Here is a 16,392-nt window from a genome sequence, read left to right as displayed (position 1 = left end):
TTGCCTCTTTTCCCGAAACGTTTGATCCCCTTCATCGGAGATACCCGTAAAAACACATGGTCCCCTACTTGGAACTTAACATCTCTGCGTTTCGGATCTGCGTAACTCTTCTGTCTACTCTGTGAGGCAAGCATTCTAGCTTTTATCTTCTCTATTGCCTCATTGGTCCGCTGCACTGACTCTGGACCTAGGTATTTCCTCTCCACTGTCTCATCCCAGTGGATGGGAGATCTGTACTTCCTACAGTATAACAGTTCATAGGGAGCCATCCCTATCGTACTCTGATAACTGTTGTTGTAAGAAAATTCTATCAACGGTAGATACTTATTCCATGAGCCTTCAAAGTCCATAACACAGGCTCTCAACATGTCCTCCAATATCTGAATTGTCCTTTCGGACTGACCATCTGTCTGAGGATGGAATGCTGTACTGAATTTCAGCTTTGTACCCATTGCTCGCTGCAAACTCTGCCAAAATTTGGAGGTGAACTTCGGATCCCTGTCCGAAACTATAGACTTCGGTACCCCGTGAAGTCTTACTATCTCTCTGACATACAACTCTGCCAACTGATCCACTGTACATGTTGTTCTAACCGGCAGAAAATGAGCAGATTTCGTAAATCGATCCACCACTACCCAGATGGAGTCAAATAAACCCGTGGTCCTAGGCAATCCGACCACAAAATCCATCGTAATATCTTCCCACTTCCATTCTGGTAGGGTTAGAGGCTGCAACAACCCTGCTGGTCTCTGATGTTCAGCCTTAATCTGCTGACAGGTGATACATCTCGATACGAATTCTACTAAATTCTTCTTCATACCGCTCCACCAGAAGTACGGTTTCAAATCTTGGTACATCTTAGTGGTGCCGGGATGCAGAGAATACGGGGTAGAATGAGCCTCCTCAAAGATCTCATTCCTAAGTTCCACACTATTCGGAACACAAAACCTGGCTTTATACAAAAGCATCCCGCTGTCTGACACTAAAAAGTCTTTGCCTTGACCAGCCAACACCTCATCTATGATCTTCACTAACTCTGGATCCGTCATCTGAGCGACTTTTATTCTTTCTAACAGGTCAGAATGCAGCGTTAAGTTGTGAAGCTGACCTACCACAAACTCAATGCTGGATCTAACCATATCCTCTGCTAGCTGAGGTGAGATCTGAACCATACTAGTTACTTGCCCGGGACCCTTTCTGCTCAGGGCATCGGCCACTACATTGGCCTTTCCGGGGTGATAGAGGATCTCACAATCGTAATCTTTCACTAATTCCAACCAACGCCTTTGTCTCATATTTAAATCTTTCTGAGTAAAGAAATACTTGAGACTTTTATGGTCAGTATAGATCTCACACTTTTCCCCGTAAAGGTAATGCCGCCAAATCTTCAATGCGAAAACCACCGCGGACAACTCTGGGTCATGAGTCGGGTATCGCTGTTCATAATCCTTTAACTGACGGGAGGCATAAGCGATAACCCGATCGGCTTGCATCAATACACACCCCAAACCCTGTTTGAATGCGTCACAGTAAACTACAAACTTCTCCTTGTCTGAAGGCAAAGCTAGCACTGGAGCGGTAATCAACCTCTGCTTTAGCTCCTGAAAACTAGCTTCGCACTTGTCTGACCAAATAAATCGCTGATTCTTCTTTGTAATCTCGGTTAGGGGCATTGAAATTTTTGAAAACCCTTCCACGAACCTACGATAGTACCCAGCTAAACCCAAGAAGCTTCTGCTCTCTGTCACTGTCTTCGTTCTCGGCCAATCCCTGATGGATTCGATCTTCCCGGGATCCACCTTGATCCCATCTTTGATTACAATGTGCCCTAGGAAGGACACCTGAGATAGCCAGAACTCACATTTCTTGAACTTGGCATAAAGCTTATGTTCTCGAAGCCGTTGCAGTACCATCTGAAGATGTAACTCATGCTCCTCTTCTGATTGAGAGTACACGAGGATGTTGTCGATAAACACAATCACACAGATATCGAGGAAATCCTTGAATACTCTATTCATCAAATCCATGAATGCTGCAGGAGCATTGGTTAGTCCGAATGACATAACCAGAAATTCGTAATGTCCATACCTAGTGCGGAAAGCCGTCTTCGGAATGTCCTCCTCTCGGATTCTCAACTGATGATAACCCGAATGGAGATCAATTTTAGAAAAGACCGTCTTCCCCTGAAGCTGATCGAACAAATCATCGATCCTAGGTAAAGGATATTTGTTCTTCACCGTCAGCTTGTTCAATTCTCTGTAGTCGATGCACATCCTCATAGATCCATCATTCTTCTTGACGAATAAAACCGGGTCTCCCCAGGGTGACACACTGGGCCGAATAAACCCTATGTCAAGCAACCCTTGGAGCTGAATCTTTAATTCCTTAAGTTCAGCTGGAGCCATTCTATACGGGGCATTGGAAACCGGTTCCACCCCTGGTGCCAAATCTATCACGAAGTCAATCTCCCGTTGAGGTGGTAACCCTGGAAGTTCTTCGGGAAAAACATCCAAAAATTCCCGAACCACCTTGATGTCCTCTGGCCGAATGGTATCTGGCCGAGTGGTGTCCACCACCACGGCCAAAAACCCTAAACAACCGCCGTGTAAACACAAATGGTTCTTCACTTTCCGGTTGGAAGATCACCATCTTCCTTTTACAATCAATGCTCACCGAATATTTAGATAGGAAATCCATTCCTAAAATAATGTCAAACTCAACTAGACTCATTTCTATCAAGTCAGCACTTAACTCTCTACCATCTATCCTTATCGGCATAGACCTAATCCACCTGTTGGAGATAACCAACTCTCCGCCAGGTAATAGGGTTCCAAACCCTGATTCATATCTATTGTACGGTCTATCCAATTTACTAAAGACTCTGGCCGCCACATAAGAATGTGTAGCCCCAGAATCAAACAGCACTGAATATAGCGAGTTAGTAATAGAAAGCTGACCTGTGACAACTGATGGGCTGGCATCTGCATCAGCCTGAGTGATGGTGAATACCCTAGCTGGAGTGGGTATCGCCGGAGCTCTCGGTGCCTCTGATCGAAGCTGGGGACAGTCCCTCTTGAAGTGTCTGGGCATGCCACAGTGAAAGCATCCCTGACCTTTGAACTCACCCCGATGGTGCCTTTTGCAGCTAGGGCACTCGGGGTAGGAGAATCGGGTCTCAGTACCACCAGGACGACTCCCTCTGTTCTGGTTCCCCCGGAACCTCTTGTTCAGACTCGAGCCACCGGAAGCAGTGGGTGCTCTCTTCCTCTGGTCAATGGCCGAACCACTACTCCCCCTGCTAAAGCCTGATGCAGGAGGGGTAGGAGCCCCGCCACTCGCCGGAGTACTACCTGACTCCGACATACACCCAACTACGCCCTCAGCTCGCAGTGCCTTCTCCACCATCTGAGCATAGGTGGTGTTGTCGTCCGTGGTGATCATCAAATCATGCTTGATCTTGGCATGCAACCCGTCCAGATACTTCTCTTTCTTGCTGAAGTCGGTCGGCACAATTCCCGAGGCCAACCTCGCAAACCGATCAAACTGAGTAGTATACTCAGTGACGCTCATATTCTCACGCTGGGTCAGGTGAGCGAACTCTTTCCTCTTGGCGCTTCTGACCGCCTCATTGTAGTACTTCGCGTTGAAGAGTTCCTGGAACCTTTCCCAGGTCATGGTGGTGACGTCATGGATCTGAGACACCATGTCCCACCAGACCAGAGCGTCCTCCTGGAACTGGAAAGTGGCACACACCACCCTATCATTACCGGTGACACCCATGAAGTTCAGGATCTTGGTATTCACCGTCAGCCACTGCTCGGCTTTCATCACGTCCAGACCTCCCAAGAAAACCGGAGGTGCCTGCTTCCGGAACCGCTCATACAGAGGTTCCCATCTATTGGCCGCCACCACTATCTCGGCCTGGGCAGCAGGGGCAGGTGCCACTGGAACTACGGGAACTGGAACTGCAGGGGCACCCTGCTGTCTCAACCTCTGAATCTCGAGGTCTTGCTCTTCTATCCGGGCTTGCATCTCAGCAAACCGAACCTCCCAATTCTGGGCTCCCTGATCGGCTGGGGGAGCCTGGGCAGCCTGTGGCGGGTTCTCATCACCCCGACCACGAGCCCTGCCTCAGGGACCTCTACCTCGGCCCCTAACTGGCGGGGGAAACTGAGCTCCTTGTCCTTGGTTCGACCCCACTGAGTTGCCCTGACTCCTGGTAGTCCGCCTGGCGTCCATCTGATTAGAACCGCTTGCGAAACCAAGAGTTGGCATATCAGGTCGTATTCAAGGAGAGCTTACCAATGCCGCTTAATTTGGAAATTAAAAACGAAACATGCGCCTATTCTACTATCAGGCTACTAACATGCTTCCTAACAGGCTTTTCTTTTTCATAAATAAATAAATAAACTACTAAAGCAATAAAGGCTTACTGAATCGTGAAACGAGCTGACTGCTGATGATGATTGTACATGTCGTGACGATCTTCGGAAGACAACCTGGCGGCTCTGATACCAAATTGTAACACCCTAACTAACCTAGGCGTATTACGTGATTTTTAAACATGCTGTGCAGCTCGTTGCTAATCAACGAGGTTTATGGAAAACGTGATTAATTAAAATTTTTCCTTTTTAAATAAACTTGTAAAATATAATTACAAAAAGACTCGGGATCCCGATCACAAAATCATTTACAAAATTTAACTGTTTATACAAAATAAATGTCGCATAGCGACTAGTTACAAAATCAGCCTCGCTGTCCCGAGGATCGTACTCTCCAGGCCTAACCACCCCGACATGTACAACCTTCATAAGCTCACTCACGGTCCATCAGCTTTAGCCTTGCCTTTACCTACACATAAATGTAGAACTGTGAGTCGACAGACTCAGTAAGAAAAGCATAATAATACTCATACATAAATCACGGTCATGATCAGACGCCCATACCCCTGACCTCAACCCTAATTGTCGTGTCCAACACGATACTGAGTCCCGCTACTGCCGTGTCCAACACGGTACTGAGCCACTACTGCCGTGTCCAACACGGTACTGAGTTCTGAACGTTCATAGGGACGGTACTATTGACACGTAACAGCCTGATCGGTCGAACCGGTCATACTCCGCCGCTTGGTCATACTCCACTCGTACCGACGTGTTACTATATCCACGATCGGTCCGAACCGGTCATACTCCGCCATCGGTCATACTCCGGCTCGTACCGACGGGATACGTCAATAGTACGGAACCATCAACCAAGTGTCGACTGATCGGTCGAACCTGGCCATACTCCGTTGGTCATACTCCAAATGTCGTACCGACGTGACAGGGTTGGATGGTTTGAAGCCAACATACATAACTAATGTAATCTAACAGGCTTCCTACATGCACGCTAAACATGTAATCTACATATGCATACTGTTATACTAATCTTACCTGGATTCCGAATTCAGGTGTGCCGGTCAACCTGACTGGAACTTAACTGCACGGCGGATTACAGGCTCCTAAACCACAAAAACCACAACACTATAAGTGACACGCTAAATCACTTCCCGGGGACTTAAACTAGGAACTAAAAGTTTCTCTATCGATAAAAAGCATGGCAATACCCCCTAAAACATAAAATCGAGGAAATCTAGGGTTTCAGAATTTTCCCCAACCGATGGAAATAGGTTGCCCAACCGAATTCGGTTTCTGGAAAATTCAGAACCCCCATCCGGAATTCCGGATGCACAACTGGAATTCCGGTTCCTCGCAGGCAGCAAACTCAAAAATTCATAACTTGCACAAATCGACTCCAAATCAATTCAAACCTTCAAGACCTATTCCATATGACCCAAAGTACATTTCGAAGGCACCAAAACCACCCAGATTGCACCATAGGAAAAAGTACCATTAAAGCTCAAGCTTTGAGTTCTAAACTCAAACTTGAGTAAACCTAGCTAACATGCAATCAAACCAACTTAAATCTTCTTAAATAAGCATATTATAACCTGTGAAAACCATTAAAAACATTAACAACAACGCAGCAACAGATTCACAACATTTCCTTCAAAAATCACATTTTTGAGCTAGAAATTCCAAACTTGAAACAAAGTAATTTACATGCATTTGTAACAACTTAATTAACTTCAAATTAACATGCTTACATCTCAGAAATTATCAATAAAACACAGCAGTAACAACAACTAAGAATTCATGCATGCATCATCATCTTTTCATCAAAATTCAACAATTTAAAGAAGGAAACAAGAGAAGCTAACCTAGCTTGGATTAAACACACAAAATCCTTGAATCCACAAGAAAGGAAGAGCAAGAATCCAGCTGCTCCTAGGGCCGAAAAAGAGAGAAAAAAGAGAGAGTGTTTCTTTGAATAAAAGCCACCTAGCATATAACTCATTTCAGCCAAATAAACAATAAAATAAACATTTATTTTCAATTACTAAAATCACTAAAGACAAAATACTAATGGGGCAAAAAGACCATTTTGCCCTTCCACACTAAAATCACATAAATAACACTAAAGGGGTATTTTTGGGAAATTCTAAATTCCCGGCCATTCTCGACATTCCCAATGTCTACTAACCCGTCCCAAACTACTAACATACTAAGTTGTGATTTCTAATGAGCCAAACACCGAGTTCCAAAATACCGGGTACCGGAATGCAAAATTATGCGAACTACTACACGACATAAAAATGCATTTCTGAATTCCATAAATAACAGCATAATAAATTATTTAAATAGCTATAAATAATTTTCATAATTAATCATAATTAACTGCTAATTTCCAAATTAAACTAAGCGGGCTTTACAATGACTAAGTCTGAAAATAAAGTAGCAAATAAAGGAGATATTTTTTTTCTTGATTCCAAAAGTGTTCTATCATCTTTACATGATGATCCCACTGCCTCTGTTGTCTTAACACAACTGAAGAGGTCAATACCATTTAGTTTTCTTAGACACAATTCACGGTACCTTATCGTAGTGGGAGGGTTTCTAGGAACTCACCTTCTTATGACTTGGAAGACACTAGTGATTAAAATCCATTGTGAGTTTAAACAAGTAATGGATTGTCAAGACAAGAAACTAAGAAGAAAAGCCAAGAGAACTATGGTTTGATTCATTCACATGGAGTAACCTAAAAGTTTTCTATTACAAGTACATAAAAGGAAATTTTCGTTAATAAGTCTATTCAATGGACTTAACAAAAGTTCCTATTCCTAGTATTCTATGTTTGAGTTTATCTAAACCTATGGCTAGTGGTACACCTGGTAATTACTTACTCTAACGCAAGCAACTTACTTTAGTAAGATGCTGAAGCATTTTCTTGCCATTGGCAATCTATAGAAGCTTCACAACTTCTAGACGTAGATTTTATTTATCTAAGGAAAAGTCTCAACTATTCTAGAAAAGATAAAGCCATGAAAGAATTTCTTAAAATCAACAGTGAGAGGTCTCAGATATGCTTTAGTATGCCTTAGACCAGACACCTGCTGTTGATTGGAAGACAATCAAGTAAATCTTAAGATTAAGGAGAGGAACTATATGTTAGTCAATAAGGGTGTGTTTAAAACTCTTAGACTACACCACATCAGATTTCGAGACTTGCCTTTGTAACATTTTATCTAAAGATTCAATTGCATGTCGGTGCACCATATGAGCTTCATCCCATATTATTAACTTTGTTAATTGTAAAAGTGAAGATAGAGCAGATTGCTTACTTACATTACAAGTTGTACCTTCATCAAATACAAGCGGGATCTTAAATCTAGAATGTGCTGTTCGGCCACCTGGTAATATACCAGCTGCAACCCCAGATGATACTGTTGCAAGAGCAACAAAATTTTTAGACCTTACAGTAGCAAGCAAAGCTCTATATAAATATGTTTTACCTGTACCTCCGGGGCCATCAACAAAGAATATTCCACTTTCCTGTTTTAATACTTTTTCAAAAATTAAATCAAATGCAATTTTTTGTTCTTTATTCAATGTTTCAACTAATAGTAGATCATCATTAGAGACTGATATATGTTTTTCTTCATTGATCATTTTTGTAATTTGCTCTTGTTGTCTTAATTTTGCAAGAGAGTGAACAAAACCGTAATCGTACAAACATTTTCCAGCTCCCTCTAGCAAAAAATTAATTTCTTGTAGTGCTTTCGATTCGTCAGTAATTAATGGCACTTTTTTAGCAATATAATCTTCTTCACACATGGATTCTTTATACTTTTCCCAAAGAAGTAAAGGATTGTTAGGAACACAAAATATCAAAATAGTAGCAAATAGTTGACGCAATTGATAGGACATTCGATATGTAGCTGCTTCTTCTAAGCATAGATGAATATTATTGTCACCTTCTAGTAAACCATGTAAAAGAGCTGATTCTCGAAATGAAGAGACAACAATACCGTTAACAATCTTGAGATCATCATATGATGTAGGACTTCTGATATGACTCAATAATAAGCGCAAATAGTACCGTTCACCTTCAATAGGATTTGCGGCAACAATTCTCCCTATCACACAACCATTCTTTCTAGGAGTCCAAATCTTATTCTCTCTATCCCAAACAAAATATTTAGGAAATTCTCTATATAGCATTTTTTTTGGCTTCTTTGATTGTAGAATTCATTCTAAAAAACTCTGTAAGCATTGATCTTGTAAAAATATCTTTGTCAATAATTTTGGAGGGATTGTCTTTTTTTCTGTAAGTAATCATTTGGGTGTCTTCAAGATGCAGTTGCAATGATATCACAGATGGATAAATCTCAATCAAAATAAATCCATATATTCTCCATATTGCTTCAAGAGGAGAAATCCATCTAGCAGACTGGTAGATTGTAATCTCATCAATAATTTCCAACTTATTATTACAAGCAACAGCAAAATTAACTCGATCATGACCTTTGTAAACATATTTGTATAAATATTTCACAGCTTTGATTGTTGAGCAAATTTCCACATTAATATGACAATTAAATTTAGCTAGTAAATAAGGATTGTATGGAACAACCCATCTATTGTCTAACCAATGACCTCGCACTTTAGCCTTTTTACCATCATCTTGTCGCTTGTACTTTGGGTAAGAATCATCGCCACATTCTGTTTTCATACGAAATTGTTTTGGATAATGGCTTTTACATTTTCCATTTGGTTGCATACAAATATTCTTATCATTAAGTTTCCTGCATGGTCCATGCATCATATGTTTCACAACTAATGAAAATATATATGCATGCTTGTCTTGATCAGGTAGTTCAGCTGACACAATTTTATCAAATGAATCTGTGTTAATAATTTTTGAACCTGGTTTCATTATAACTAAGAAATGTGCATGTGGTAATCCTCTCGTTTGAAATTCTATTACATAAACATAAGCAATAACATGACGAAATATTTGTTTCTTGAATAAATCATTTTTCAATTCATCCAATTTTGCTTTAAAAATTCATGCTATCAAGTCTAGTCTGTTTTGCACTTGATCAGTTTCTCCTAATTCTTCTTGTATCTCTTGCCAATTAGGATTACAAGTCATTGTTAGAAACAAATATGGTTTTCCAAATTTTTGAACTAATGTCATGGCATCAATATATCATTTTCGCATATCTCTTGGTCCACCAATAAAAGATGAAGGCAAAATAATTCTTCGACCAATTTTAAAGCCTCGTCTTTCACCCATTTCAATGCTGTCAATCATCCCTTTGTATAATTCAGCTCGAATGTCTTCTTGATTCTTTCGAAAATAATCCAATCGAGAAGTTTCTAGTTTTACATACATATCTACTACATATTGTTGTAACAAACGACCAGCATGTAACAATACTGATTTTGTTGTATGTCGAATTTGCATCATATAACAATAATATTCCTGACAAGAGATGAAATACCTCTAGGCTTCTTTTGGAGAACTGAATAAGGAAAAAAAATATGCATTTAATTTAAAACAAATATTAAAATAATTATGATAGTTATTAGGATCAAAATTTAGTTTGGCTGATTAATGTACCTTTAGTCTCTGCAATAATTAACTCTGAAGTTGAACCAATGGTATGAGCACTAATCAAATCTTCATTTCGAGAATTTTTTTTACATTTTCATCCATTAAATTTCTCAATACCTTGATGGCATCTTGTTTCTCCATAGGGAAATAATAATGGATATTGCAGTGGATCATAACATCCAAAATAATAATGAATTCGACTTACTTCATCATGAGAAGACACAATAATATCACGGGTCCTATTTTCTGCACTGACATCATCATCCACCCAAATTGCAGCAACTTGTGATACAGAAGGAGAATTGTATACCCTTTGATTGAGACCTGCATCACACCTTATTTGTATCTTTTGATTTTCTAAGTCAGAGATATTGCCAAGCCTTCTAAAAAATTGACTATATGGATTAAACTGTAAGATAGCACTTAACTTGGTAAGAGTGATTATGCTCATATTGTCTGAAAAATTCAGTCGATTTTCTAATTCATGTTCAGTATCATCAAAATACAATTGCAAGTAAGTAGGAGGAGTAAATGATGGCGGAATTATTCTATTAATAAAATGATAAATTTGTCCTTGTACTCTAAATGTATATAAACCTTTATTTATTGTACACAATTCCTTATGATGTTTGACACCAAATGAAGTGAAAGAAAAATTACTATTGTAGATGCGAATATTTTTTTTTAAACAATTGTGCTTCAAGAGAGGTTGAAGTAAATAGCTCAAACAACTCAGTAGGTGCATCATTTACTTTTAGAATAATTTTTCCAGCACAACAACAGAATCCTTCACTCTCATACTGAAACTTTTTTGCTCCACACTAAGTACATACTTTCGGTGTTTGCAGAACATGAGACACTTCAGGTAGTATGCCTAACTTAAAAGGTTCTGGTTTTCTTTTTTCCAATTTGTTCTTTGAATTCTTCACCATTACCTTATCTACATGTTATATAAAACATGGTAATATTATATTAAGATATTATAAATTTATGTCAAAAAAATATATCATAAATATACCTTGGAAATTTTTTCTACTCGTTTGCTGTGTAGATGTTGACCCTGTAAGATGTTATACAAATTTAATCTAAACAATTTATATAAAGTGAGAAACAACTACTATTAATAAAATGTGTATTACCAACTTCAAATATGCTAAAAATAAATAAATGCTCTTTCCCTCTCCTATTATTTACTTCTAACACAGCTTCATTACCACCATTTCCAACACCTATAAACAAAAATTCATTTATCAAAAAGATACAAATAAGATGATGTTAATATTATAATGGAAAAATTTAGATTTATATCATACCTATAACATTTTCATTGATTATTATTCCTCGATTTATAATTTTATAATTCCTTTTATGTTTGGTGTTTCGTAGAATAGCACTATTTTCATGAATAGTTATTGTACCCACAGTGGAAGAAGATTTATCATTTTCGAATTTTTTTTTAGATATACATGCTTTTTTCACAGAACTCATTTTCCCAGGACCTTTATCTACATTTGTTTCATTTTCCCTTTTTCTCAAAGCATAATTTTCTCTTTATTAACTGCAGCTCTCTTATAATCCTCATGTTGTTCACCATTCTTAATTTGACATTCATCTCAACCAATTTTTTAGAACCATTAATTTTTGTGGTAGTGATATTATTAGATTGTTTTCGTAATGCATAAAGCTCTCTTCGTCTTTTATTAATTTCATGTTTTCTATTGTCTTCGAATAAATCTAGTTTTCGTTTCATTTTGTGAATGAAAGAACCACTTACTATCTATACAGTAAGAAATTAATCTTGATTCTCATTTAGTAGCATTAAAGTTTGTATACATCCTGTTATAAAATTGAAATCAGTCAACACTTGGAATCTTTTCGTGATCTATATAACTTAATTTAGTTTGATTAACATAAACAGACAAAGTATAGAAGTACAAAGTTAATAATATGTTCGAATAATAAGACTTATTTTTTTGTCGTATAAAAATATAGACTTAAGATAGATTATTATCTACCGCATACTCTTATTTCTTTTTTTTCTCATTTATTTGATCTAAATCTTACTAAATAGTATCTAAATTTGAGTTTATAACTACCAAATAGTACATATCTAATTACAATCCTTCTTTTAAGATAATGTAACGGTTATATTAATTATAGGATATGAATGGTGTTATCAAAATTATATACAGAGAAAGTTGTGGTTGGTTAGCTATATAATAATAAATTTTATGAATGGATTTATTATTTTTTAGTAATATGTTTCTTATAATTATATCATACAAGTATATTTATGTAAAGTTCCATCACAAAACATACGATCAGCCTAATCAATTAGTTCAGCCGAAGTGATGAGATCAGCCAAATCAATTACTTTGCTATAACTCTAATCTATACTATAATAACTTGTCAAATCCTAATGAGCACTTCAGCCGCCTAGCTTTTTCTTCCTTCTCACAGCTGCACCACTACTATGGTTTCTTCTCTTTTAGCGTAATTCATATCTTTTTCTTCTTCTGAACATCACTCACAGACGAAGACGTTTCTAAACCCACAAAACTGAAGCCTCTCAAACATATGAACTCAATAATAATCTTATTGGCATATTATTTGGTCATTTGGAGTATACTAATTCTATTCTGTCTATATATTCAAATTAATGTGTTATATATTTGGGTGTAGTAATTCTAATCTGACTACGATACAAAATGGTCACAGAACAATTCCATAATGCATAAAGGGTAAACAGAGTAATAGCAAATTCAGAGAAACAAGACTGAAACAAACAGAAACCCAATAAAAAAATACCTGATGGATTTTAAACAAATGGTGGAGAAGAAGAGCCCACCATGGTCATCATCACAATCACCAACACCATTAGCCCGCAGCTAATATTGTTATGGTGGTTGACTTTGCAACTGTTGCAGTTAGGATTTATTAGTTTTTTGAGAAAAAAAAAAACTTAAGTAATATGAATTATTGGTATTGGTAAAGAGAGAAGAGCCTTGCCTTGATAAGGTTGTTGTTGATCTTTTCGTGAGTTGTTCATACAAAGAACCTAGCAGTAATTAGAAGTAGCATAAAAAATTAAAATAGAATGAAACTATTAAGACTTTCTCCAAGAGTTTGAACTTTTCATGACAGAAAATTTTCGCTCCATAAATAATACTTGTACCAAACTAAATCTCTTCATAATTAAATATAAAATAAACTAATGAAAAAAAAAGGTGATTATTTTAAGATATAATTAACAAAACGTACAATACTTGACAAAATTTGCAAATCTTGAAAGTACTGACTTCACTATTGACTAATGAAGTGCAGCTTCAAAGTATGAATAAATAGGAGTTAAATGAATGAGTTTGAAGCATAGATTGAATGCATGTTAGGTGATTTTACTCAAGTTTGAGTTTAGAACTCAAAGCTTGAGCTTTAATGGTGATTTTTGCTATTGTGCTTTCTAGGTGGTTTTGAAGCTTTAGAAATGTTCTAGGGGATATATAGAACAGGTCTGGAAGGTTTCATTTGATTTGGAGTTGATTTGAGCAAGATATGGATTTTTTATGTTTGCTGCCTGCGAGGAACCGGAATTCCGGTTGTGCATCCGGAATTCCAGATGGGGTTCTGAATTTTCCCAGAATTGGAATTCTGGTTGGGCAACTGGTCTACCGGTTGGGGAAAATTCTGAAACCCTGGATTCTCTCGATTTTATGTTTTAGGGGGTATTGCCATGCTTTTTATCGATAGGAAAACTTTTAGTTCCTAGTTTAAGTCCCCGGGAAGTGATTTAGCGTGTCACTTATAGTGTTGTGATTTTTATGGTTTAGGAGCCTATAATCCGCCGCGCAGTTAAAGTTCCAGTCAAGTTGACCGGCACATCTGAATTCGGAATCCAGGTAAGATTAGTATAACAGTATGCATATGTAGATTACATGTTTAGCGTGTATGTAGGAAGCCTGTTAGATTACATTAGTTATGTATGTTGGCTTCGAACCATCTAACCCTGTCACGTGTAGGCTGGAGTATGACCAGCAGCCGGAGTATGACCAGTTCGACCGATCAGGCTGACACTTGGTTGGTGGTTCTGTACTATTGATGTATCCCGTCAGTAAAGGTTGGGGTATGACCAGCAGCCGGAGTATGACCGGTTCGACCGATCAGGAGGATACTGTAACACGTCGGTACAGGCTGGAGTATGACCAGCAGCCGGAGTATGACCGGTTCGACCGATCAGGCTGTTACTTGTCAATAGTACCGTCCGTATGAACGTTCAGAACTCAGTACCATGTTGGACACGACAGTAGTGACTCAGTACCGTGTTGGACACGGCAGTAGTGGGACTCAGTATCGTGTTGGACACGGCAGTTAGGGTGATGATCAGGGGTATGGGCGTCTGATCATGACCGGGTTTTATGTATGAATATTATTATGCTTTTCTTACTGAGTTTGTCGACTCACAGTTCTACGTTTATGTGTAGGTAAAGGCAAGGCTAAAGCTGATGGACCGTGAGCGAGCTTATGAAGGTTGTACATGTCGGGGCGGTTAGGCCTGGAGCGTACGATCCTCGGGACAGCAAGGCTGATTTTGTAACTAGTCGCTAGGCGACAATTATTTTGTATAAACAGTTAACTCTTTTTGTAAATGATTTTGTAATCGGGATCCCGAGTCTTTTGTAATATTATTTTATAAGTTTAATTAAAAAGCAAAAATTTTAATTAATCACGTTTTCCATAAACCTCGTTGATTAGCAACGAGCTGCACAACATGTTTAAAAATCACGTAATACGCCTATGTTAGTAAGGGTGTTACAATTTGGTATCAGAGCCGCCAGGTTGTCTTCTGAAGATCGTCACGACATGTACAATCATCATCAGCAGTTAACTCGTTTCACGGTTCAGTAACCCTTTATTGCTTTAGTAGTTTATTTAATTATTTATTTATGAAAAAGAAAAGCCTGTTAGGAAGCATGTTAGTAGCCTTATAGTAGAATAGGCGCATGTTTCGTTTTCAATTTCCAAATTAAGCGGCATTGGTAAGCTCTTCTTGAATATGACCTGATATGCCAACTCTTGGTTTCGTAGGCGGTTCTAACTAGATGGACGCCAGGCGGACCACCAGGAGTCAGGGCAACTCAGTAGGGTCGAATCAAGGTCAGGGAGCTCAATTTCCCCCGCCAGTTAGGGGCCGAGGTAGAGGTCCCCGAGGCAGGGCTCGTGGACAGGGTGATGAGAACCCGCCACAGCCGCCTGTGCTCCCCAGCCGATCAGGGAGCCCAGAATTGGGAGGTTCGGTTTGCTGAGATGCAAGCCCGGATAGAAGAACAAGACCTCGAGATTCAGAGGTTGAGACAGCAGGGTGCTCCTGCAGTTCCAGTGCCCATAGTTCCAGTGGCACCTGCCCCTGCTTCCCAGGCCGAGATAGTGGTGGCGGCCAATAGATTGGAACCTCTGTATGAACGGTTCCGAAAGCAAGCACCTCCGTTATTATTGGGAGGTCCAGACGTGATGAAGGCCAAACAGTGGCTGACGGTGATCGCCAAGATCTTGAACTTCATGGGTGTCACCGGTAATGATAGAGTGGTGTGTGCCACTTTCCAGTTCCAGGAGGACGCTCTGGTCTGGTGGGACATGGTGTCTCAGATTCACGACGTCACCACCATGACCTGGGAAAGGTTTCAGGAACTCTTCAACGCCAAGTACTATAATGAGGCGGTCAAAAGCGCCAAGAGGAAAGAGTTCGCTCACCTGACCCAGCGTGAGAATATGAGCGTAACTGAGTATACTACTCAGTTTGACCGGTTGGCGAGGTTAGCCTTGGGAATTATGCCAACCGACTTCAGCAAGAAAGAGAAGTATCTTGACGGGTTAAATGCGAAGATCAAACACAATTTGATGATCACCACGGACGACAACACTACCTATGCTCAGATGGTGGAGAAGGCACAGCGAGCTGAGGGCGCAGTTGGGTGTATGTCGGAGTCAGCTAGTACTCCGGCGAGGGGCGGGGCTCCTACCCCTCCTGCATCAGGCTTTAGCAGGGGGAGTAGTGGTTCGGCCATTGATCAGAGGAAGAGAGCACCCACTGCTTCCGGTGGCTCGAGTCAGAACAAGAGGTTCCGGGGGAACCAGAACAGAGGAAGTCATCCTGGTGGTACTGAGACCCGATTCTCCTATCCCGAGTGCCCTAGCTGCAAAAGGAACCATCGGGGTGAGTGCAAAGGTCAGGGCTGCTTTCATTGTGGCATGCCCGGACACTTCAAGAGGGACTATCCCCAGCTCCGATCAGAGGCATCGAGAGCTCCGGCGATACCCACTCCACCCAGGGTGTTCGCCATCACTCAGGCTGATGCAGATGCCAGCCCATCAGTTGTCACAGGTCAGCTTTCTGTTAAT

The 16,392-nt window shown here is 39.7% G+C and overlaps 1 protein-coding gene across 1 annotated transcript; it reads right to left on the bottom strand.

Moving 5' to 3' along the window:
- Positions 1-5,969: 5,969 nt before the first annotated feature.
- Positions 5,970-11,487, bottom strand: LOC115712305 (uncharacterized). Its single transcript, XM_061113658.1, has 11 exons — positions 11,466-11,487; positions 11,139-11,228; positions 11,018-11,059; positions 10,833-10,939; positions 10,117-10,408; positions 10,006-10,029; positions 9,887-9,907; positions 8,642-9,359; positions 7,892-8,559; positions 7,739-7,822; positions 5,970-5,989 (listed from the first exon to the last, which is right to left on the bottom strand). Exons 1-11 carry the CDS (start codon positions 11,485-11,487, stop codon positions 5,970-5,972), a joined length of 2,088 nt encoding a protein of 695 aa, XP_060969641.1.
- Between the last annotated feature and the right edge of the window lie 4,905 nt (positions 11,488-16,392).

Source organism: Cannabis sativa, chromosome 4 (assembly GCF_029168945.1).
Source record: "Cannabis sativa cultivar Pink pepper isolate KNU-18-1 chromosome 4, ASM2916894v1, whole genome shotgun sequence".
NCBI lineage: Eukaryota > Viridiplantae > Streptophyta > Magnoliopsida > Rosales > Cannabaceae > Cannabis > Cannabis sativa.
The sequence above is the reverse complement of the archived record's forward strand: the minus strand, read 5'-3'. Positions and strand labels throughout refer to the sequence as shown.

What these genes read in the sequence shown, in the direction of transcription:
- LOC115712305 (XM_061113658.1), bottom strand. Translation starts at nt 11,487, where the DNA reads ATGAGTTCTGTGAAAAAAGCAT. An exon ending in ACAAGATCAATGCTTACAGA is followed by an intron (nt 8,560 to 8,641) that starts GTTTTTTAGAAT and finishes TGTTTGGGATAG; the next exon opens with AGAGAATAAGATTTGGACTC. An exon ending in CCCGCTTGTATTTGATGAAG is followed by an intron (nt 5,990 to 7,738) that starts GTACAACTTGTA and finishes TGGTTTTCACAG; the next exon opens with GTTATAATATGCTTATTTAA.